The following is a 26,765-nucleotide window of genomic DNA, read 5'->3' on the forward strand; positions in this document are numbered from 1 at the left end:
CTTTCCTTCCTCCTTTAACCACTACCCTCTGGCGTCTGAGTCTGTCTGTCAACCAGTTTCTAATCTAGTTCACCACTTTGGGTCCTAACTTCAGCCTGTCAAGTTTATTCAAGAGCCTCCTATGAGGAACCGTGTCAAAGGCTTTGCTGAAATCTACATAATTATATCTAGAGCACGTACTCAATCTAATTCTCTGGTCACCTAGTCTAAAAATTCAATCAGATCTTTTGCACAATTTACCTTTGGTAAAACCATGTTGTCTCAGATCTTGTAGTATTGGATTCCACTAAATTCACTATCCTTTCCTTCAGCATCACTTCCATTACTTTCCAATAACGAAGTGAAGCTTACCAGGCTGTAGTTTTCAGCTTCTACTCTTGTCACCACTTTTGTGAAGAGAGACCACATCTGCTCTTCTCCAATCCCACGGAACCACCCCCGTGTCTAAGGCATTGGTTTAGAAAACCACGACAAGTTGAGATGGTTCCATCATATCTGAGCGGTTCCGGAACCCGGAGAGATGACCTCTACGGAACAGAAGCAGCGGCCTCCGCTAGAGGAACTCCAGATCGCTGTTGTGAATACAACATAGCAAGCTGTGAACAGACGACCTGAAGCACCCCACATAAATGATGAAGCTAGGACTGTTGCTGCTGGACCACCTGTGCCAAATCAGGAAGTTCGAGTTGTCCAATGAGCTCACGGCCTCAGCTGTCATTTACTCCAATAGGGTGAGCCCTTGTGCAATCCCCAGAGCAAGAGTAAACAACTGAAGGGGAACTCTGTTCCAGAAAAGACAGTCGGAAAGGTCCGGTTCTTTACCTGTAGTGACACCATTTACCCAGCGGTTGAGCCCCTGGGTTCTGGCAGCCGACAGGACTTGAAAACACCGGAACAGGAGACAGGAACAGACTGAGCGAAGCAGGAACAAGCAGCAGGAACAAACTAGGTAGTAGCCGGGATAGGGGCAGCTAATGAGCCTGGCAGGTGGCTAGCAGCAAGGCAACGTCAAGTTCGGGTGTCAAGATCCAGGCAGGCGGCTACCAGCAAGATCACAAAATACACATCAGTAGCCTCAATACCACTACTAACCAAAATGGTGGAAGGTCTAGTAACACAGCAACTAATGGAATACTTGACAAAATTCTCAATTCGTCATAAATCCCAATCAGATTTTAGACCACAACACTGAAATGGTCATAACCACCCTGATAAAATTCAGAAGCATAACATGCCAAAAGCAAAATGTATTACTACTACAATTCGACATGTCAAGTGAATTTGACCTAGTAGACCATACCACACTAATGACACTGCTTGACAACATAGGAATCAGTGGTGCTGTGGCAAAAAAGTTCAATGGCTTCCTAAAGACCAGATCCTATATTGTAAAGATATCCAACCAAACATCAACCTCATGGACCTCTGAGTGCGAAGTACCACAGAGATCACCAATACTGTTCAATGGTGTCACTCAGAAAAAAACTGGAATTAATGGGTTTCAACCCATTTATGTACGCAGATGACATCACTATTTTCATACTTTTCCAATACAATATAACAAACATACAGGACAAAATAAAAAAAAAGGACCGGACCTCCTGGAAGAATGGTCAACAACTTTCAAACTCAAACTGAACAGAGACAAAACCAAATTCCTAGTACTATCCAGCCCACACAACCCCACATCCTACCAGAAATTCACAATCAACCAACAAACATACCACATCGAAACACAACTTAAAATACTAGGAATCACTCTCGACAAACACCTAATACTGGACCATCAAATATCAGCTGTAACATCAAAGTGCTTCAGAACACTATAGAAACCAAAAAGAATAAGAGACTATTTCCCTAGACAGTCTTTCTGGATACTGGTCCAATCAACGATACTATCACAACTAGACTACTGCAATGCAGCATACGTAGGGTGAAGGAAAACACACTAAAATTGCTGCAAACAGTCCAAAACACAGCAGCAAGACTGTTTCAAGAAATCAAAATATGAAAGAGCAACCCCACTGCTTGCAGCACTACATTGGTTACCAATCAAGGCAAGAATATTTTTCAAAGTGAGCACTCTTATCTTCAAGATACTATTCAGAATAGCACCTGAATATATGCTTAACACGACTGAACTATCCTCAAGAAATGCCAACCCTGAAAACAAAAACTACCTACTCCTACATTTACCCAAAAACACCAGCTACAAAACTATCTGCATTGCAGGATTTAGCTACCTGGGTTCCAAATGGTGGAACTTGAAACCAAAAACCATAAGAAGCATCACAAATCTCCTCCAATTCAGAAAAGAAATGAAAACCTACCTCTTCAAAAAATTCTACAGCTAATCACAAAGATATCATCATCTTCCTTTCAAATCTACCTCTTCAAACACTATATGAATACATATTACCAAAACTCTACAGCTGAACACAAAAGCTACTACTACTTGTTCCTCTTCAAATCTATCTCTTCAACAACTCTTATGAGTAACCACACAAGCTATAGATTTTTTTATTTTTATTTTTGTTACAGTTGTACCCCGCAGGCTCAATGCGGCTTACATGGGGGTTCCTCAGTTCCCCAGGACCAAAGTCCACCACCCCAACCACTAGGCCACTCCTCCACATTGCACAACACTACTGTAACTCCACTAAAATGTAAATTGTAAGCCACTTTGAACCAAAACTTGTTTTTGGATAAGTGGGATACAAGAATGCAGAAATAAACACATCACTACTTTAGGATTATTGTGCAATTAACTATTTTATCATTATTGGATTATGAGAATTCTTTCTACCTGGGTCTGTCTTCTAAGCAACTCTCAATTCAGATGATTCAAAATTCAGCTGCATGACTGATATTCCAGAAAACTCGGTTGGATCATATAACTCCTTTATTGAATGCCCTACACTGATTGTATAGGCTCAAATTGTTTTTAAAGTATTTAGTTTAGTGTTTAACCCCCTTGCTTACAAAGCTGTGCTAGCAACTGCCGGCACACTAATGCTCACACTGCTGTGTCAGCATTGCCATGTGGCTTTGTAAACAGGGGGGTAAGTTTCTAGACGGCACTAGTCCTAAAGACACCTACCTCCCTGTTAAAATCTAGGACAACTTCTAGGTGATGCACTTACTTATTGTCAGTGCTTTTTTTGTAGAAAAAAAGGTGCCGGTACTCATTGTGGGCGGGGTCACCACATATGGCTCCACCCCTATGATAGCCACACCCACATTGGCCACACCCCTTATAGCAGCCATGGCGCATATAAACAGACATCATTGAAAATATACTAGTATAGGAGAAAAAAATAACATGATTTTTTTCATTATAAATAATTTCTGTAAGCTGCTACAGCTCCAGTATACCCAGTGCAAAATAAGACAACAGATGTAAACACTAAAATGAAAATAAAATGATTTTTTCTACCTTTGTTGTCTGGTGACTTTGTTTTTCTATCCATATTGGTCCCAGCCTCTGATTCTGCTGCTCTCTATCTGTTCTCTTAACTCCATTTCTAGAGCTTCCTTTCCATTTATTTCTTTCCTTTCCTCTTCTTCATTTCTTGCCCTACATCCATAAGTAAAAGCTGGATCCTCCTCTGCGGAATTGACTGGAGGAGGTACAACATGGATCCAGCTTTTGCCTATTTTCTCCATCCAAGTGCAGTTTTTCTCCTCTCGTTTCTTTCCCTCATCTCCATCTTTTTTTCTTTCCTCCGCTCCATCCATGTCCAGCATTTCTCCTCTCTCTTCCCTCCCCTGTATCCATATAAAGAAATAATTCTCTCTCCCCTCTCCTCCATTCAAGTGCATTTCTCCTCTCTCCCCGCCAACCCCTCCATCCATCCATGTCCAGCAATTCTCCTCTATCTCCTGCTCTCCTCTCCATCCATGGCCAGCATGTCTCCTCTCTCCCCTCCCATGTCCAGCGATTCTCCTCTGTCCTCCCCTGCCATCCATGACCAGCCATTCTCCTCTGTCCCGTCCTCCCCTGCCATCCATGACCAGCCATTCTTCTCTGTCCCCTGTCCTCCGTGACCAGCCATTCTTCTGTGCTCCGTCCTCCCCTGCCATCCGTGACCAGCCATTCTTCTCTGCCCCCTGTCCTCCCCTGCCATCTGTGACCAGCCATTCTTCTCTGCTCCGTCCTCCCCTGCCATCCGCGACCCATTCTTCTCTGCCCCCTGTCCTCCCCTGCCATCCATGTCCACTGATTATCCTCTCTCTCCCCTCCCCTTGACCCTCTCCTTCATGTCCAGCAATTTTCTCTTCCCTGCCCTCCCCTTCTTCTCCAGCCCCAGCATCAGACCCTCAGCCCCAAACCTCAGCGTCTGTCCTTGGTCCCTTTTTCTCCCAGCCACAGAGTCAGACTCTTCTCCCTAAATCAGCTCCCTTTTCCCAGCCCCAGCAAAATACCCTTCTCTCTCCTCAACCCCTAGCGCCCAGCATGTGCCCTGTTCTCCCATCCCCAGGGTCTGCCATTCATCCAACCCCCACACCAGACCTTCTCCCCACCCGACGTCGAGATCCAGCGCCCCTGCCCCAGCTGCCCGCCCTCTGTGCTTCCCGACAGCCCTGCTTTCCGGTCCAAACCTCCTCCCCCCCCCCCCCCCCCGCGACGCGTTTCAATCTTTTATTTATTTTTTTTACTTGCAGTCACAGCGCCGGCGTTGTTGAGAGAACCAGGCTCGCCTCCTCATGCTTTCCTTCCCTTCGCTGTTCCGATTCGCTGCCTCTCAGTGTCCCGCCTTCCTGTGACGTGTTTCCTGTTTCCGCGAAGGCGGGACACTGAGAGGCAGTGAATCGGAACAGCGAAGGGAAGGAAAGCATGAGGAGGCGAGCCTGGTTCTCTCAACAACGCCGGCGCTGTGACTGCAAGTAAAAAAAATAAATAAAAGATTGAAACGCGTCGCGGGGGGGTGGGGGAGGAGAGGTTTGGATCGGAAAGCAGGGCTGTCGGAAAGCAAAGAGGGCGGGCAGCTGGGGCAGGAGCGCTGGATCTCGACGGGCGGCAGGCACGCAACTCAGGAACCCTAGGGAAAAAAGGTGCCGGTACGCTGTACCGGCGCGTACCGGCACAAAAAAAGCACTGCTTATTGTTAAAGCTTCCTTCAGTTAAGGGTGTACAGTTTAAAGCTGCCTTCTCAAAATCTTTCTTTTTTGCTGCAGCTCATTATTGGAATAATCTTCCTTCTGAGCTTTGTTCACTAAAAAGTTATTGTTTTATTTCGAAAAGTCCTGAATACGTATATTTTTTTTTTTACTAGGCCAGGGAGGTTATAAACGTTTTGATTCTATGTTGAACTTGATTTTTCTCACGAAAAATCTCCCACGAAAGTTGGTGAGAGATAAATCCCTATTAATTAACTTAATCAGCATTCAAAGATAGAAAATGGAGGAACTTAAAAGAAAAGTAAGTTCTTGTGTCTAAAGTCAGAATCTAGAAAAGATATAAACAAACTCTGGTGTGAGGGAGGTCAAGAAGTAATTTGCTTCTAATCCACTAGACTTCACACTCCCTCCTTCACTCTCCTTGCTCTTCCTACTCAGGACATCCAGGGAAGGAACCCTCTGCAAATTAGTAGTAAGGACATTCATTGCTCCTAGGCTAGATCAGGACCCTAATCAAGCCCACAGGCTCAAAAATTTGCCCATCTTTGCATTAGATCAGGGTTGTCCAACTTTTTTCTATCAGGGGCAAAACACATGTGCGAAAGCACATTCACGCTCTTTTTCTGAGAATCACATGTGCCCCACTGCATTCACCCATTCTCTGTCTCTCATATGTGCCCCACTGCCTTCACCCATTCTCTCTCTCATATGTGCCCCACTGCCTTCACCCATTCTCTGTCTCTCTCATATGTGCCCCCTGCCTTCCCCTATTCTCTGTCTCTCTCACATGTGCCCCCCTGCCTTCACCCATTGTCTCTCTCATATGTGGCCCCCTGCCTTCACTCATTCTTTCCCTCTCATATGTGCCCCCTGCCTTCATCCATTCTCTCTCTCTCTCTCTCTCATATATGCCCCCTTGCCTTCACCCATTCTCTCTCTCATATGTGCCCCCTGCCTTCACCCACTCTCTCTCTCATGAGTCCCTGTGCACTCATCCATTCTCTCTCTCTCATATTCAACCCCCCCCCCCCCCCCCCTTCACCCATCTTTGGTTCATTTTTAAATCAGTTGAGCATAAAGTAGCAGAAGAAGAAAAAGCTGAAAAAAATGAAGTCCTCTTTCATTTTAGTTGGACTCATCATGACTCACCTGGCTTCAGCTGCAACGTCCTCCAGCAAGATCCCTGCTTCCCTGCCCTGACTCTTCTGTGACCTTGAGCCACATGGCACCAAAACTTTGGGTTGGTCTCACAGTATCAAGTCTCAAAAAACTTGAAATCACAGAACCAACCCAAACTTCCAGTGCTGCACGGCTCAAGTTAACAGTTCAAGGAGTTGCAGCAGGGAAATAGGGATCTCATCGGAGGAATCTGTGTTACTACCGAGCTTCAGTGGGCCAGAAAAATTAAGTTAGTGGGCTGGGTTTTGGCCCGTGGGCCGCAGGTTGGACAAGATTGCATTATAGGTAGACAACAACTTAAGCATGGTTCTCTGTCTACAAGCAAAGGACCCCAGGGAATAGAAAACAGGAAAGGCTGCCATTCAGGGATGACTTGGAAAGAGCTGTGAAGTAAAGCTGGCACAGTGCCCACCATAAATCTGTGACTTCAGCCAGATTGCAAGTCGTTTGGTATGAGTGCTAAAAGTGAACTAAATGTTAACAAGGAAACCAAAATCATATAAACTATAGCATAGCTTCGTCTAGTAAATTGCTACTTATGGAACAGCAAAATGGAAATATATTTATATCTAATATCTTCTCATGCTCCCTACATTCTCTTTTTATAATAAATTTCAAGACTTAAAACAGATGATACTTTTACAAATCATTATAATATGGTATGTAAATACTACATTTAAAAAATGGCAAGCTTTCTATGAAATTCAGTTTGGCTTACTGCCATCTGCTGGTAAAGTGATACAACCCATTTATCTGGAATAGACTAGCAGGACTCAGAGAAAGGAAATTAGCAGGCAAGAACAAATTTCACCTTGTAATGCAGTCTACCTCAAATAATCTAAACCAAAAGGAATCTGATAGGAAGCTTGCCATGTTAGGTAATGTAGTATTTATATACCACATTATAATGATTTGGATAATCTGCTATTTGTCTAGAGCAACTCCTATAGTGGTGCTGAATTTATTTGAAAAAGAGAAGTTTTCTAAACCCTTAAATTGCAATAAATCCATAATGAGCCATGAATGAAATGTCTAATGACAGCCTTCTAACATCTTAGCTGTCATCATTTCAACTGAAAATATTTTATTAGAAATTCACAAAAGGTTGAAGATGAACAGGAGGGCAGCAGCATAATATTTTGACCATTTATGGCTGCCCCTTGAGGCAATGTATTATGAACTGTGCTTTTAAACCTGTTTCTAACTATTACCCCTGATGCTGTCATCCCCCAACACATTGCTATTTCAGGATTGTTATAAATTGGATTTGTTGTAAATTGGGTGCTCTTAATAATTTACCACTGTATTTTAATAAATTATTGGTTACACTTAAATTACAAGCTTCATACAAGTTATTCTTGTGTGTTTTTAATGAGAGTGTTTCTTATTGTAATGTAATTTTTTTTAATTTCATAATATATAATTTTTTAAATTTAACACATTTATTATATGTTTCTTCTTATGGTCATATTACTTTCATTCACAGTTACTTTGTTGACCCCTGAAGCAGGCAGTTGCGTCCACTGAAACAAAGACCCATAGCGGGTCATTCATCTACTGCTACTGAATAAAGGACTTCTGCATATCATCTTCCAGGCTTGGAGTTAGTTTGTCACCTCTTGTGTTGACTCCTTATTAAAAGACCCACCTTGTCTCACACTTTCTTAAATTCAGATACAATCTGTCTCTACCACCTCCACTGGATTGTTCCATGCATCTATCATCCTTTTCGTAAAGAAGTATTGCCACAGATTACTCCTGAGACTAAAATGTTTTAGCTTCATCCAATGTCCCCTCATTCCAGAGCTTCCTTTCAACTGAAAGACTCGCTTCTTGTGCATTTATGCCATGGATGTATTTAATTGTCTCTATCAGTGGCGTAGCTACGTGGGGCCTGAGGGGGCCGGGGCCCCCGCAGATTCACCCCAGGACCCCCCTCCCGGCGAACCCGCCCCCGCCGCCGCCTACCTTTACTTTTGCTGGCGGGGGATCCCATTCCCCGCCAGCCGACGTCTTCTCAGTCCTTCCTGCACTTCAATTTGTTTGCTGACGTCCTGCACGTAATTATACGTGCAGGACGTCAGACTCAGAGAACAGTTCTGTTCTCTGAGTCTGACGTCCTGCACGTACAACGTGCAGGACGTCAGCAAACAAATTGAAGAGCGGGAAGCGACTAAGAAGAAGACGTCGGCTGGCGGGGAGTGGGATCCCCCGCCAGCAAAAGTAAAGGTAGGCTGCAGCGGCGGCGGGTTCGCGGCGGGAGGGGGGGCGGCAATGTCGGTGGTGGGGGGGGGCGGCGCCGGGAGGAGGGCTAAAATGTGCCCCCTCCCCCCGGGCTCGGACCCCTCTCCCACGGAAGGCTGGCTACGCCCCTGGTCTCTATCATATCTCCAGTCTGCCAACTTTCTTCCAAAGTACATGTGTTGCCTACTGGGACAGACCGAAGGTCCATCAAGCTCAGCATCCTGTTTCCAACAAGATTACCACATACCAGTGTCAATGTAAATTACACTCTGTAGGTTTCACACCAGAGAGAGAAAACACAGATGCTCCTTGGAATGTCAGTCCAGTGCTGCAGGAAGTTTTGTAAAAGCCATAGCGGCATTGTCCTAAAAAGATAGCTCCTAGCCTAGTCTGAGTTTGGTTCATAATGCAGGTCTTATCAATACAAACAGGTATAGGCAGTATATCCCACACTGTTCTATAACATATGCACCTAAATCTTATAGTGTACAACTCAAAAGGGGGTGTGCCCATGGGAGGAGCATGGGAGGGTCAAGGTGTGGGATTTGGGTGCCCAAATGCCATCATTTGAGGATCAGCATCTACACCAGATTTTGGAAGGCATAAGTGCTTACGCCGAGCTACTATTCTGTAAAGTGCACTCTGCGCAGAGAACTCTTTACAGAATATTATCTTAGCGCGGATCATGATTGCATCTAATTTTGGGCATCATTTACTGAATCTGGCCCAAATGTTCTATATTATAAAGGTTCCTGCTCAGACACAAGGCCACAAAGAAATCACCCTCAGCTCATGTCTCAAACTAAAAGGAAGCTGAAAAGCATACCAAGCCAATGTGCATTCATACAAATAAGAAAATAAACATAAGATTGCCATACTGGGTTAGACTGAATGCCTATCAAGCCCGGTATCCTGTTTCTAATAGTAGCCAATCCAGGTCACAAGTAGCTGGCAAGATCCCAAAAGAGTATAAACAGATTTTATGTTGCTTATCCCAGGAATAAGCAGTGGACTTTTCTAAGTCCATCTTAATAATGGCTTATGGACTTTTTTTTTTGTTAGGAAGTTGTCTAAACCTTTTTAAACCCTGCTAAGCTAAAGCGAAGATACATACCTGTAGCAGGTATTCTCCGAAAACAGCAGGCTTGATTGTTCTCACATGTGGGTCGACATCCGCGACGGCCCGAGAAACCTGCAATTTTGCCAGCAAAATATAAAAAAACTTTTCCAGAGTCTTCTGGCGCGCATGCAGCACGCACCTCGCATGCATGGCTTTCTTCCCACCCGTCGTGTGAGCGTTCCCACTCAGTTTAATCACAAAGCAAATAAACAACAAACAACAACTCCAAAGGGGAGGTGGGCGGGTTTGTGAGAACAATCAGCCTGCTGTCCTCGGAGAATACCTGCTACAGGTATGTATCTTCGCTTTCTCCGAGGACAAGCAGGCTGCTTGTTCTCACATGTGGGGTATACCTAGCAACCAGGCTCACTCAAATCAATGAACATCGGTCAATTGGGCTTCGCAACGGCAAGGACTAAACATAGATTGACCTGAAAACATAAACATCTAACTGAGAGTGCAGCCTGGAACAGAACAAAAATGGGTCTAGGAGGGTAGAGTTGGATTCTAAACCCCAAACAGATTCTGCAGCACCACCTGCCCAAACCGACTGTCACGTCGGGTATCCTGCTGAAGGCAGTACTGAGATGTGAATGTGTGGACTGATGACCACGTTGCAGCCTTGCATATCTCCTCAATGGAGGCTGACCTTAAGTGAGCCACTGATGCAGCCATGACTCTAACATTGTGAGCCATGACATGGCCCTCCAGAGTCAGCCTATCTTGGGCATAAGTGAAAGATATGCAATCTGCTTGCCAATTGGAGATTGTGCGTTTTCCGATGGCAACTCCCCTCCTGTTGGGATCAAAAGAGACAAACAACTGGGCGGACTGTCTAAAGGGCTTTGTCCGCTCCACGTAAAAGGCCAATGCTCTCTTGCAGTCCAAGGTATGCAAACTGCTTTCGCCAGGGCGGGTATGAGGACGGGGAAAGAATGTTGGCAAAACAATTGACTGGTTCAGATAGAACTCCGACACCACCTTTGGCAGGAACTTAGGGTGCGTGCGGAGTACTACTCTGTTGTGATGAAACTTGATATAAGGTGCATGCACTATCAAGGCCTGAAGCTCACTGACTCTGGAAAAGTTTTTTTTATATTTTGCTGGCAAAATTGCAGGTTTCCCGGGCCTACGCGGACGTTGACCCACATGTGAGAACAAGCAGCATGCTTGTCCGTGGAGAATTGCTTTTACCACATTCTCTAGCAAAAATTCCAGAGTTTAATTACACACTGAGTGAAGAACTATTTTCTCTGATTTTTCTCCGATTTGCTTTAAATTTACTACTTAGTAGCTTCATTACATGTCCCCTAGTCCTTATATTTTTGGAAAGAGTAAACAAGCAATTCATGTCTACCTGTTCCACTCCACTCAGCATTTTATAGATCTCTTTCATATCTCCCCTCAGCCATCTCTTCTCCAAGCTGAAAAGTCCTAGGCTTTTTAGCCGTAAAATAAATGCTTAACTTTAAAAATATTTAAAATGCGTAAATAAGAATCTTAGGGCCACATATACTAAGCCATGCTATCATTTTTAGCTCACGCTAATGCTAGAAACACCCATAGGAATATATAGGTGTCTCTAGCGCTAGCACGCACTAAAAACGCTAGCGCATCTTAGTAAACAGGGCCCTTAAATTCTTCAATACCACCTAATTCTTATCCTTTAAGCTTCTTATAATTTCAGCGTAGCTGCAGAACCTGAGCTGTTTACACAAGTGACCAATTGCAGAGTGTACATGGTACTTCCTAATAAAAAAGATAGTATAGTAGATATCTGAAAACACAGCATGAATTTCTGTACTTGTAGTCACACTGTAAATCCCAGTGATTTATGGGTAGCAAATAACTTGCGCCAAGTTGCAGAAATATTTATATTCTAAGCAGTGAATAACTTTAACTTGGCAAGTTATTTTCCATTAACTTATTTTACAAATGTCAGAAATTATTAGAAGCTGCAGAAGCCTTACTTCCAAGCCAGCACCTGAAACACATCTCATAAATCCCAGAAATATAAATCTGTGTGGTGTTAATAGTAATAATCTTAAAAATGTATTCATGTATTTTACCGGGACCAATTTATCCGTTCCATGATAGTGACTACAAGTGGACCTTAAAATGGGCTAAAAACAACAAACTTTGCCCAAACATAAGTAAAACCAAGCTTCTATGGGTCCTTAACACAAGTGAGAACATACCAGACATCAAAATCTCTTTTGGGAAATATGAACTCCCCCCTCAAATCACAAGTCAGGAACCTTGGAATACTATTTGATTCAACACTTACTCTGATCCCACAACTGCAAGCAACCTTCAAGAGCAGCTTCTCTCACTTGTGGTACAGACTATTATCAAGAACAAAATTACAGAGCACATTCAAAAGCATGGACTAATGGGACAAAGTCAACATGGATTTAGTGAAGGGAAGTCTTGCCTCACCAATCTGTTGCATTTCTTTGAACGGGTAAACAAGCACGTGGACAAAGGTGAGCCAGTTGATACTGTGTATCTAGATTTACAGAAGGCATCTGATAAAGTCCCTCATGAAAGACTACAGAGGAAATTAGAGGGACATGGGATCGGAGGTAGTATCTTACTGTGAATTAAAAACTGGTTGAAAGATAGGAAAGAGAGAGTAGGGTTAAAAGGTCAAAGAAGGGTAGTTAGTGGGGTCCTTCAGGGATCTGTGCTGGGACCTCTGCTTTTTAACATATTCATAAATGACCTAGAGATGGGGGTAACTAGTGAGGTAATCAAATTTGCTGATGACACAAAGTTATTCAAAGTCGTCAAATCGCGGGAAGATTGTGAAAAATTTCAAGAGGATCTAACGAGACTGGGAGACTGGGCATCTAAATGGCAGATGACAGTTAATGTGAACAAGTGCAAAGTGATGCATGTGGGAAAGAGGAACCCAAACTATAGCTAAGTCATACAGGGTTCAGCGTTAGGAGTCACGGACCAAGAAAGGGATCTAGGTGTCGTCGCTGATGATACGTTGAAACCTTCTGCTCAATGTGCTGCTGCAGCTAGGAAAGCAAATAGAATGTTGGGTATTATTAGGAAAGGGATGGAAAACAAAAATGAGGATATTATTCTGCCGTTGTATCGCTCCATGGTGCGACCGCACCTCGAGTATTGTGTTCAATTCTGGCCGCCGCATCTCAAAAAAGATATAGTGGAATTAGAAAAGGTGCAGAGAAGGACAACAAAGATGATACAGGGGATGGGACGACTTCCCTATGAGGAAAGGCTGAAGAGACTGGGGCTCTTCAGCTTGGAGAAAAGGCGGCTGAGGGGAGATATGATAGAGGTCTATAAGATAATGAGTGGAATGGAATGGATCGATGTGGAGCGTCTGTTTACGCTTTCCCAAAATACTAGGACAAGAGGGCATGTGATGAAGCTGCAGTGTAGTAAATTTAAAACGAATCGGAGGAAATGTTTCTTCACTCAACGCGTAGTTGACTCTGGCATTCGTTGCCGGAAAAAGTGGTTAAGGCGGTTGACTTAGCGGACTTTAAAAAAGGGTTGGACGGCTTCCTGGAGGAAAAGGCCATAGAATGTTATTGAATGGACGTGGGAATAATCCACTATTTCTGGGATGGGCGGGACAAATTGTTTGTTCTTTTGGCCGCTATCGGAGACAGGGTGCTGGGCTCGATGGACCCTTGGTCTGTTCCGGCATGGCGATGCTTAGGTACTTATGTACTTAAGTGACAACTATGCTGCCTGCCTCCTTACATTGAGAAGGCAAGCCTTGTCTCAGTTGTAACTGCCATGATAACATCAAGACTGGATAACTGAAATCCACTCTACACTGGTCTGACAACAAAGGGTCTGCACCAGTTCCAACTGATTCAGAATGCTGTAGCAAGACTAATAGAAGGTTGTAAGCAACGTGACCACATCACACCATTTTTGCATAAACTTCACTGGCTACCAGTGAAGGGCCACATTTAAAACTCTAGGGAAATGGCCCAGAGTACTTGAACAGGATCTCCGTCTACACACCTCCAAGGTCACTAAGGTCCTCTCAAGGAGTATCCCTAAACACACCCTCTACAAAGGACATCACACGAGTGATACTAGCAAGCGAGCCTTCTCCGGAGTAGCCCCCACACTGTAGAATGCACTCCCTGAAAGGCTTGGCTTAAAACAAGACCATCTCTACTTCAGGAAGCAGGTGAAAGTTGGCTCTTCAACCAGGCCTTTTATGGAAGAAGTAACTAACTTGCTGGTCTCACACACACACAAGGAATGACACCGGTAGCACATACTATAGCAGGATATGTGTATCCACTCCTATCTTAGCTAAGATAATGTTCAAGCACCTTTCTGATCTCATTTGCAAGTTTTTATAAATTAATCCCTTATTTTTTTACTCCTGTTACTCTATCTTATCTCTTTGCTTACATCCTATGCAGTCTATTAAAATGTTTTATTGTGTTGACATTGTAATGTAACATACTATGCTATACTTTGTATTGTTTGAATATTTTTACTGCTTTAATTGTCTACAGCTTACGTTTGAGTTCTTGCTGTACACCACCTTCAGTGAATTCTTTCAAAAAGGCGGTAAATAAATCCTAATAAATTAATAAATAAAGAGAGAGCCCATCAGGCAGCACTGTCCTCAAAGTCACACAACAGCAACTCAGCACACATTAAAAAAAAAACTGAGCAGGTGTGGCGGGGGTGACATCAATAGCTCTGATCTGGGTTGGAGTTGGGAGAGGTAGCTGTGCAACACCAGCCATGTATTCAGAACTTTAAAATCAGAACCTTTCAGTTATTTTATATTGGCTTACCTTGGCTGACAGCTACTTCAATAGCAGTAAAAGTTCTTTAAAAATTATAAATTGATGCAGGGAATGGCAAGATGGCGACAAGACCCTGTCAGCGCAAGGCAAAGATTTGGTTGAGCTGAGCTTCACTTTACCTTTATGATTTTTCCACTTGCAGTGATGCCACACAAAGAAGAAGGAAGTAGTAAGAGCCATTCCCTTGCAGACTCAAATATCCTCTCCAATTCAACACATGTGAATTGATACACCGCTGAAACCCCCGCATGTAGATCCAGAATGTTAAGCCATTTATGGTGGTGTATGAAGGAGCGTCCATTGCAATAGGGCTGGACATTCCACTATCGCTTCTGCATTCCAACCCACCACCATGTCTGGCAGCTTCATTGGTACAGCCGACGGATGCTCAGAAAGTGGAAGTTGTGGTTATGGGCTCTGTGAGCAAGGGTGTAGTGTCTGACTGATTGCTGCTGTTGGAGTAATCGAGGGAGCCGGAGCAGATATGGCAACCCCCATGGTGGTGACTCTGGAGTATTTTTGGAGGGGCCTTCAACATTTGGACATAGTTGCAAAATCCACGACTGAGGTAAAAACCTTAACTGCTAAAGTGGAAGAACTAGCAAAGCCCATGGATTTCACCTATAATTTACAGTACATATAGGCTTGGTGAAGGGAGCTTTATGGGACTGCAACCACAGGTCATAATAACTAACCATTAAACTAGGGAAGATGTGCCTATATACATTTATAAAAAAGGTGGAGAGTGCTAACCAGATTCATCAAATAAAGGAAGATATTAGAGCAGAGTGGAGTGGTAGAGTAGCCTAGTGGTTAGTGCAGCGGACTTTGATCCTGGGGAACTGGGTTCGATTCCCACTGCAGCTCCTTGTGACTGTGGGCAAGTCACTTAACCCTCCATTGCCCCAGGTACAAAAAAATAAGTACCTGTATATATGTAAACCGCTTTGAATGTAGTTGCAAAATACCACAGAAAGGCAGTATATCAAGTCCCATTTCCCTTCCCTTTCCCCTCTTAAAGAATTCAAAATAACAACAGTTAAGGATAAGATGTTTCTGCTTAGGAAAACAGAGCAACTTGAGAACTATAATAGGAAACTGAATCTCTGTATATTGAACTTTCCTACACCCTCTGGTATTCTGCCTGCAGAGTTGTTCAAAAAGTACTTGATTGAAATCCTTAAATTTACTCCAGAAGCTATTCCTTCTTTGAATAAAATTTATTATGTGCCAAATGCCACTAAAACTTCGGGAGATAAACCAGGTGAGCAATTTAATGAAGGAAGAATTGACTTCAATAATTTGTCAGCAATCTTGGAAGAATTAATATCAGAGCTTCTGAGAGGGACACCTCATTTGTTTTTGAACAAGATTTGAATTCAGTGATGATATTCACAGACTTTGTTCCGTGGCCAAAAAAATCTGGATTTCTCCAAATGTAGCAGAGTCAATGCAAGAAAGAAGAAAAGCTTTCTTGCCCATGAGGCAGACGACTAAATATATTGGAGCATCTTTTCTGTCATACTACCTATATCAACATTTAGTTACATTTGGTGAAACAAAATGTTTTTTTTTAGTCCTGATCAGTTGAGGACCTTTCTTGATATCACGCATTTCCCAGAGAAGAAGATCTAAGTTGAAGTTTTAAGGTCAGCTGGGGTTGACTCATGCTAGGCCTTTGGTATAAATGAATGTCTGCTAAATTTTAGTATAGAATCTCCTTGTCTTTCCTCCACTCCCCCCAGTCTTAGGTGGTCTAAGGAGGATTCCATTGTTTTCTTATTAAGTTTTGCTTCTTATTTTTTTTGCCTAGTGTTGCCTTGTATATGAGAATGATTTCTTATACTTGTTACTTTCCATTTTTACTTAAAACAAGTGGATACTTGTGTAATTGATTTGTTTTGAAATAAAACTTTAAATAAAAATTTATAAATTAAAGGCCAAATTCAGATGGTCCTTAAAAGCCACAAAGTGCTGCTACTAGATAACATGGTTCCTATTATACCCTTAAAACTTTCACACAGCAGTACAGATAGGTGGACCAAGTACTTGTGGATTTCATTTATAATTTACAGTACATATAGGCTTAGTAAAGGGAGCTTTAAGGGACTGCTTCCACAGGTCTTAACTACCCACTAAACTAGGGAAGATGTACCTACATTTATAAAATTACCTCCCTGACAAATAACGTTCAAAGTTACACCTGCTCTGAGGAAGGAATAAATCTGTATCTGAAAGTACCAGTATAAATTGGAACAAAAATGAGGCAAAGGTATGAAATCACACACTTATTTAAAACAATTTATATCCCTCCATCGCAACCATTCTCAGCAGGTTATATTCACAACAATTCTCAGCAGGTTATATAAAACAAAAATAATCAGGTATTATAAACACAATACATATTAAGACAGTTCACAAGGATTTCTGCCATGTCAAACGTGACATAAATAAAGCAACCATCAGTAAAGAACCATCAATTAAAAGGCTCGAATACCTCTTGAAGAAAGCACATTTATTTTTAATAAGAATGTAAAAGCATATCTGTTATGATTTCTAAACTATTGGGCCCATACGAGATAGTGTTCAATAAGGTTTTCTAGTGTAGGGTGGAAGCCATAATAGTGGAAAAAGAATTAGTGTTCTCCTAGGTTGGTAATAAACAGATCACCAGTCAACACCAAATATGACTACGTCCAAACTGCTTTAAAAATCAACCAAACATTGAATTTAGCCTCCAACATCTGTAGCATCTGTGGTAACAAGTACATCAATGAAATGCCTCTTTGGGTACCAAAGGTCTCCAGGAGAGGGGGAGAAGAATCTGTTCTGAAAGAGGATGATTGAACACAGATCACCAGATCCTGCAGAATCAACAGCTTCATTCAAATGTCCCTCAAACTGAAGAATCACTATATGGCCCTGAAAGCAGAAGAAACCAAATCTCAACCCCCCCCCCCCCCCAGAGTTGGTGGATCAGTGATCACTAAGAACAGAAGGTTAGTGGTGGTTGGTGAATCCCTACTGAGGGGTATAGAGCTGCTCATCTGTCAACCAGAAATGATGTCCCAGGAGAGTTGAAGTTGGCATTGTGCCAAGATTTGAAACTACTACTACAAATCATTTCTACAGTGCTACCAGTCGTACGCAGCGCTTCACAATTGAACATGAAGAAAAGACAGTCCCTGTCCAAAAGAGCTTACAATCTAAGTCAGGACAGACAGACAGGACAAATAAGGGATAAGGGTAGGACAGACAGGACACATAGGGAAAAGGGATTGAAGAGAGGAAGACAAGATAAACGTTACGAGCAAGTGACAAGTTAGGAATCAAAAGCAGCATCAAACAAGTAGGCCTTTAGCCCGGATTTGAAGGCGGCCAGGGATGAAGCTTGACATAATGGCTCAGGAAGTCTATTCCAGGCATAAGGTGCGGCGAGATAAAAGGAACAGAGTCTGGAGTTAGCGATGGAGGAGAAGGGTGCAATTAGAAGAGATTTGCCTAGTGAACGGAGTTCTTGGGAAGGAGTGTAGGGAGAGATGAGGGTGGAGAGGTAGTGAGGGGCTGCAGAGTGAATGCACTTATAGGTCAAAAAGAGGAGCTTGAATTGTATACGGATAGGGAGCCAGTGAAGTGACCAGAAGAGGGCTGATATGGGCTGATATCGGCATAGCAACTTTGACTTTTATGGAACGGTTGCCCAGACTCATCCAGCCTACTATTACCCATTGCTGCTCATTCATGTTGGCATGAATGATACTGCTAGGTATCCCACTCAACATATCAAACATGAATACATGGTTCTGGGAGAAAGGATGAAGCAGATAAGTGCACAGGTGATCTTGTCAACCCTAAAGATAGAGGGGAGGTATGTTACAGAAATGTAAATTACATATGACATTAATGCACTGAGGGAAAGAGTCTTTCAACCAAAAGGAAACTGAGGAAAGAGGGGGCATGGGATGAAGTAATCTAAATGGTAGATACATGGAGTAGCCTCCCAGTGGTGGAGACCAAGACTGTATCAACATGGGACAGACTCACAGGATCTCTAGGGGAGTGGGAAGAGACAGTAGATGGACTAGAAACTCTAAGGGTGAGGAACATATAGTGAATGGTATTAACGGGCTGACTGGATAGGCCTAATGGTCGTTATGTGCAATCATTTTCTATATTTCTATGTTTCTAACTGGCAAACAACGCAGGCTGCAACATTTTTTGCAAACAGGCTTTTAAAGAGGAAGCTACTGTTACAATAATCCACAGGTGTCAGAACCATCTGCTGCAGTACTGTTGGAAAATCATTCAGCTCACACAGTGCTTTAAATAGTGTAAAATCGTTAATTTGTATAATGCATTTTTAATACCCATATTAATCTGGGGTTTAAAAAATAAAGAGGAGTCCAGAAGCACAACTGAGTATCATATTTCAGGATGAGCTTGAATAGAATTCCCATTTAACTGTACTTGATCAGGGGATATGATGTGTCTATTTTATAAAAACTCCAACAGGCATCAACTACGTGCAACCATTCAACCAGGATTAGTATATATGTTAATAAGCTCAGCAAAACTTACTCCAGACTTAATATTAAGATAAGAACAGAAGAACAGCCATACAGGATCAGACCAATGGTCCACCTAGCCTAGTATCCTAACTCCATCAATGGCCAATCCTGGTTACAAGTACCTGGCAGAAACCCAAATAGTAGCAACATACCATGTTACTGATCCCAGCGCAAGCCGTGACTTCTCCTAAGTCTATCTCAATAGTAGACTATGGACTTTTCCTCCAGGAACTTGTCCAAACCTTTTCTAAACTCATGTATGCTAACCGCTGTTAACACATCCTCTGGCAACGAGTTCCAGAGCTTAACTATTCGTTAAGTGAAAAAATATCTCCTCCTATTTGATTTAAAAGTACTTCCATGTAAGTTCATTGAGTTTCCCCCTAGTCTTTGTACTTCTTGAAAGAGTAAAAAAAAAAATTGATTCACTTTTGCCTGTTTTATACCACTCAGGATTTTGTAGACCTCAATCATATCCCGCACTCAGCAGTCTCTTTTCCAAACTGAAGAGCCCTAACCTCTTTAACCTTTACTCATATGAGAGGAGTTCCATCCCCTTTATCATTTTGATCATTCTTCTTTGACCCTTTTTTTAAAATTCTGCAATACCTTTTTTGCAACACAGCGACCAGAACTGAACGCAATAAAGGTGAGGTTGCAACATAAAGTGATGCAGAAGCATTATAATATTCTTGGCCTTATTTTCCATCCATTCCTAATAATTCCTAGCATCCTGTTTTGCTTTTTTTAGTCGCCAAGGCACAATAGGCAGAAGATTTAAGCATTTTGTCTACAATGACACGTACATCTTTTTCTTGAGTGCTGACTCCTAGGGTGGTCCCTAGCATCAGGTAACTATGATTCAAATTATTCTTTTCAATGTGCATCATTTTGCATTTGTCCACACTAAATTTCATCTGCCATTTGGATGCCCAGACTTCCAGTTTCCTAAGATCTTCCTGCAATTTTTCATAATCTGCATGTGTTTTGACAACTTTGAATAGTTTTGTGTCATCTGCAAATTTAATCACCTCACTCGTTCCGTTTTCCAGATCATTTATAAATATGTTAAATAGCACTGGTCCCAGTACAGATCCTTGCGACACACCAGTATTCACCCTCCTCCATTGAGAAAAATGGCCATTTAACCCTCCCTTCTGTTTTCTGACCAATAACCAATTCCTAATCCACACACACCCACCCCTAGAATCCCTGCTGAACTTGTATTACAACTGGCAGAATTAGTTATTAAACACAATTATTTTTGGTACGTAGGTGAATTGTACAAACAAATTCATGAGGTGGCAATGGGAGTGACATTGGCTACATTATATATAGCCTGGTTTGAAAAAAAAACAATTTTATATGTAGCAATCAAATATTTTCACAAAAGAACTGACTGGAACATAACACAGGAGTTTGGCCTATTTTTTAGAGACGTTTTAAAAACAGAGACTCATAATGGAACTGATGATTGATAAAGGCAATACAGAGACAGCATTTAGTTATCTACAATTGCAGTGGCTAACTTGGATTCTGATTGTTCCATTTACACTTCACCAAGTTTCTTGTTTTTACCACTGACTCATTTCAGAACACTTTAAAAATTATTAGCAAGATATATTATTGTTTTGGCATACCTGCCTTCCCATAGAACCTTTCCTTCCAGGAGGTCCTGGAATGCCCTGAAACAGAAGACACCATCAAATATGCGATACAGCATCCATATTTATAAAATGGGTTAAATATTCCTGCATAATGATTTTTTTGAACACCATGTAAACTTGTGTCCAAAATCTTTTAGTGCAGTTAATACATCATAAAATACTAATCAACAGCAACCCTTTGTGACATCAGTTTGTTCAAGCCACACTGGTACCTCAGCTTAGACATTAACATAATATATAGGGGTCAATTTTATTTAAAAATAATCACTGCATAGATAAAACTGGATAAATTTACCACGGTATCTTAAGTCACATATTCAGATGAAAGTAACAGTTTTCGGCTAATTCCAACTGCTAAAACAGAGCAGTTTGAATTAAGCTTGCTATGTATGCAGTCCGAGAAACATGTCTAAAATTTCACTAATTAGTGCTGAGCATCATGCAAATACGCTAAATTTGGAAAACTACCCAGAAAATGTTTCTAACCTGGTCACTTTTTTGACCAGTTAAATAAGTGATTTGTAAGTAAGTGCAGCAGAGACATGAGGAACTTACAATATTCTGTAAATTACATGTGCAAGCGAGAGCCTCACTTATGTTCCACCCATGCTCTGCCACTTTGAACACCTCCCTTACTAATAAATACTATGGAAGTTAAGTGGATATTTGCAGAATAGAGCTTAGGTGGCATGCTAGCAAATACATGTGTATGTGTGCATATGTATATGCTAGTATGTAATATACCCAACAAGGAAGAGAGAGTGTACAAATGGTATCACACAAGATTTCTCTCTATGATAAAGGCAAATATTGTACTTAAAAAAGATTAAAATTCTGTGAAGTGCATCAAGCTTCAAAAATATGAAAGGCAAAAAGCCTCTGAAATCCACCCAACCTCCAACCCAAATAATTATCTTTAATGACACAGGTTGGAAGAGATCATAGGTTCCTTATCATCATCGGCATAAAAAACCCTTTCATTTTATGGTGCAAGAGATGCGAAACCTTCACAGAACTGACTACGGATCCAGGAAAATGTGAAGAAAATTATAACCTAATTTCAAACTTAACTTCAATTTTCAAATGCAGAGAAGATATCACATATAGGTAATCGGTCCAACACACCGACTTTGGCCAGAGTTTCGCTATGTATTAGCTGTCTCAAGGCGTGAGTAAACCAAACAGTTTCAAAGCGTTCAGACTTCCTGCTCTGGAATCCCTATGCTAGTATGCAAAACATTTACATGCGTAATGCACACACAAATCTTGGGCCTCCTTTTACCAAGCTGCGTAAGTGCACAATACTGGTGGCAGAAGTGTAAGCCACCAGTATTGTGCTGTGACAACGCTATATCTGAATATCGCAATATGCAGTTATGTCTCCAGATGAAGCTTGGCTGAAACAGGTCCATACTGAGAATGGACTGACAAGATAAGTGTGCATTTTTGTGGTTATTTCAAGGAAATGTATTTTTTGAGCCAAAAGACTTACACACAGCTAAGTGATTAATTAATAGTTAAAGTTATTTTGCACATTGGTTATATTCTGATTGCACACAGTTTGCATTTTTTGTGGAGGTTTTTTGCCAATGATTATTCACACATACAGTTAGCCAATATCAAAATACATTAAGGGGCCCTTTTACTAAGGCATAGTAAAAAATGGCCTGCGCTGGTGTAGGCGCGTGTTTTGCATGTGTGCAGGTCCATTTTTCAGCACACCTGCAAAAAGGCCTTTCTTTGTGGCCGAAAAGGGAGCTGTGGCAAAATTAAAACCAGCACGTGACTATTTTCAGCCTTAGATCTTATCGCCACCCACTGAATTAGCGATAAGGTCTCATGCATTAACTGGGCGGTAATTGTCTGCATGTGTACACTGCCAATTACCGCCAGGTGAACACCACACGGTAGAACATTTCTACAGCATGTTTTGGATGGGCGCCAAAAATGGAATTACTGCCCAGGGCATGCAGCAGCTGAGCGGTAGTTCCAATTTGACGTGCATTGGATGCGCATAGGCGCCTACGTGCCTTAGTAAAAGGGCCCCTAAGTATTGTGGCACACTGAAGTTTTCTGAGGCTTTTTCTTCCAATTATTTTTCCTTCAGTTAATTAGTACCTTTCGAGAATAAATGGTTGCACCTTTTGAGTTGGTTGTATACATTTGATTTGGTTTTAATCGAGTCCAATTTGTTTACAGTAGGGATGGAGGGGGGGGGGGCATGTTAGCGTAGTGACATTACCATTTGCCGATTATCACAGGATTAGCACATGAACCCTTACCGCCTATAAAATAGGTGTTGGTAAGTGCTCATGCGTTAATTTCTTTTTTAACAGCTGCACACTAACGGCAACATTAGCACATGGCCATTAATAGATAAAAGTGGAAAATTGGCCATTTACAGCATCAGTAAAAATGGTCTTAGTCCGCAGGTGTTCTCCTGTATACTAAATCATGAGTTATACTGTTTTTCATCTTATGTAGCTAGTTTGTGGGTTTGCTGTGCTTTCCTGTAATGACTGCAGTTCTAATGTTTGTCCAACCTGTACATATTGTATTGCTTCTTTTTTATAAATTGTAAACCGTTCTGTCTTGCAGTAGCAATAAGATACGGTATATAAATTGACGTAAATAAATAAAAAAAATAAAAAAATAAAAACCCAAAAAGGGTGCACTAAGGCCACTTTCTACCGCAGCCTAGTAAAAGGAGCCCTTAGTGCCTAGTTTAGAGAATTGCCCTCTTAACCCTCCATTGCCTGAGGTACAAACTTGTAATGTAAACCCTCTGGGAACAAGAAGGTACTTAGGGGGTCTTTTACTACAGCTTAGCTTGAGTTATCTGCAGCAGAGCCTATTTTATTCCAACAACGATATTCAGTGGCATTTATCCAGGCAGTGCCACTGAATATCAGCTCATACCGCCCATAAAAAAAATAGACAGGACAAGGGCAGTACAAAGGGCAGCAATGGGGAGGAGCCAGCAATCATGCGGGTGCTGGCACCCACATAGCTAAGCGCGCAAATTTAGGACAGCTCAGCTGCTCTCCTAATTCGGCTTGCTTAGCTATGTGGGTATTGGCACTGATTATCAGCCAGCATACACATAATTCTCCCCAATGCAACTTCCCCCTTCTTTTCCTCCCCCCCTCCCAGCCCATGACAGTCACAACCCCTCCCCCTAGAATGTACCCCCAATGGTCTATATGGCTCCCCCCTCCAGGCCTACCTCATATCCACAGCGGTCCAGTGGAAGCAATGGAGGCAGAAGCAAAGCCCATTTGCTCCTGCCCCTTGCAGCTGCCTAAAGAAAATGGCTACCACAACCTCTTGCCATTATCTTTAGGCAGCTGCAAGAGTGAGTGGGCTTCACTCCTGCTCCCACTAAACCACCATGGATATGAGGTAGTCCGGGGGGGGGGGGGGGAATAAGAATCCAGCTGAATATTGTCCATGACACACATAAGCTCCTGCTGCCAGACCTGCTTAAATTAATCATCCATATTTAGTACCAGTGCCTTGACTGTCGGAACTGAATATATGGGATTAATTCTGCCCGTAGCTGTCAGCACTTTTAAAATGCTGACCGCTGTGGGCTGAATATTATCCAAAAGTATTTAAGTCAAGAATTTGTTAAAAATGACATATAATCTGAAAATACACCTACTCTTTCTCCTTCGGGTCCAGGAAGGCCTGCCACCCCAGGAGGTCCAATAAAGCCCTGGAAAACAAACACCACAATTATGTTGATTATTTAATTTAAATGCACAAGCACATTTAACTTGTTACTAGATATGTGCGCTATCTTCAAATTTCTCCTCCTAGTACATCGCCATGCAAAATTACCCATGGTGGCTGCAACATTTATAGCAAGAATAACAATCACAGTGTGTTGGTGCACACAGTAAAACTAAAAATGCTGGAAAATTACTCAAAATAGATGGACTATAACTCTCAAGTGATTAGAATGAGGTAATGATGCCTCTGAAACTGTCAATATAATGAAAACTATTCTAGGGATTTTCTGTTCATTGTTTCTTCAGCATAACTATGTATCAAAAATCACATAATGGTCACAATAAGGCTGAACACGATGAGCCTGTGGCCCTTTTTCAAGCTCACTATCTTTAGAATTGAATGCTCACGTGTGAGTCAGAAGTTTGTTTTCTTTAGTGGAAGACCATATTTGCCTATGCCAATATACCTTATCAGAACATTGTGTAAAGAAATCAGTTGTATTTGTTTCATATAATGATTTCTTTCTATGTGGGTTTAAAGACTCAGAGAACTTTTTTCTCTTACATGAAATACTAGAAATTCAATATTAAATTATTTTCTGACATTATTGCTGATTTGTTTTTTAGCATATCACTGCAGAGAAGGCTATTTTTAAATGTTGCAGAAATGTAAATCAGAGGTTCTTAACCAGTGATGGCTGCAGTTCCAAAGGGTGTGGAAAGAGGTCAAAAGGAGTGAGGAGAAGGGTCTTGAAATCTAGTGCATACCATTTGTAAACTGTCATTTTATTCAACAACATTATGTACAATTTATGTAGTGTAACTGTGTACTGCTCGTTACTTAGACTTCTCATCTTTTTGTACATTATGCCTTTTGTCATATCCCGATTGGATTATTGTAATATGGTCTGCAAGAGCCTCCCCTGTAGCCAACCCTACAAAACATAGCTGCTAGGCTACTTTATAATACCAAGAGATCAGAACGCATCACTCCACTACTTTTTCAGCTCCAATGGCTTCCCATAAAATTCAGGTCACAATACAAGATTCTCATTCTTACACAGTTCTGCACACAGGCAAACCCTCTTACTTTTCTTCCTTAATCATTCCTTATACCCCGTCCCACATGCTCCACTCCCTTGATTCCCATTGTTTGGATGTACCCCTCCAAGACTGGCCCATTAAGAAACTACTAGGAAGGCATCCTTTTATTTTTTGGCACCATACTTTTGCAACAACTTGCCCCCAGCTATCAGAGCTGAGACTTATTTTGCTCATTTCAAAGTAATACTAAAAACCAATTTTTTTTCATTTAGCTTTTAATATTCCACCCCCTTGATTGGTACCTGGTGCACAGATTGCACCTTGTCCTACAACACAGCCCAACAGAATCTACCCTCTTTTTCCCTCTTTTGTTGTTAATGTGTGCATGTTTCCCTGCCCCCATTTTTGCCTCTGACTTATTGATTTTAACATTGACACCACTCTGACCTTCAAAGAAAGGGTGATATATCAAACCTTAATTAAACTTAAACTTACTACTATAATGTTAGTGACATGTTAGCAGTTAGCACTGTTAATGGCTAACAGTGACACATGTAGCTGTCAGTAGTCACTAGTGGTTTAAGAAAGGAGTGTGAGAGTTTCATTGAGCAGTGAAGGGGCACAGGATCTAAAGAGGTTAAGAACCCCCGTTTCAAACCATAGTTCCTAATAAAATAACACATCTAACAAACTGACTGCCTGAAGCTTATTTGGCCAGTGTATAGATGGAGATAGCAAGTACATGCATAGATTATCAAATACCTTAATCTATGAGCATAAATTATGTGCTTTCATTTACACCAGCTCTTGAGCAGATTTAAGTGGTCATGCTTACATTCAAGGCATGTTCTCTGCCACACACCCTAGTATCTTGAAAAGACAGGCATGCACCTATTTGTCTTTATAAAATATCACCAACATAGGCTCTTCTATAGGCATCTACCCATGGTACCTTATTGTAAAATTACCCATAAAAGACCACTTATGTGTGAAGGCCAATAGGTTCTTATTTTACGCTTATTTTTAAAGATTCATAGATGGCTATGTGTTTTTATAAAATACCAGAGGCAAAGCTACAAAAATGATGTTTAGATTGAAGATGCAAAGAACAAAAGCACAAGGAGCCTTCAAGACAGAGGGTGTCAACTCAAATTTATTGGACAGAGCCGACACAGTCTGTGTTTCAGCAAAATTGCCTACGTCAGGGGTCTAAAATATTAAAAACAAATATACATAAACCAATTTGCATAAACATTGATAATATT

The 26,765-nt window shown here is 41.7% G+C and overlaps 1 protein-coding gene across 2 annotated transcripts in view; it reads right to left on the reverse strand.

The window, feature by feature from the left end:
- Nucleotides 1-26,765, reverse strand: part of COL24A1 (collagen type XXIV alpha 1 chain) — an 804,368-nt gene that overhangs the window by 501,481 nt on the left and 276,122 nt on the right. For both annotated transcript variants that reach the window (XM_030205800.1, XM_030205801.1), the window contains 2 exons: nucleotides 24,387-24,440; nucleotides 20,696-20,740 (listed from right to left, as the gene is read on the reverse strand). In XM_030205800.1, coding sequence (XP_030061660.1) covers nucleotides 20,696-20,740; nucleotides 24,387-24,440 — 99 coding nt within the window. The remainder of the gene's footprint in view (nucleotides 1-20,695; nucleotides 20,741-24,386; nucleotides 24,441-26,765) is intronic.

This window comes from Microcaecilia unicolor, chromosome 6, assembly GCF_901765095.1.
Source record: "Microcaecilia unicolor chromosome 6, aMicUni1.1, whole genome shotgun sequence".
NCBI classification, from domain to species: Eukaryota; Metazoa; Chordata; class Amphibia; order Gymnophiona; family Siphonopidae; genus Microcaecilia; species Microcaecilia unicolor.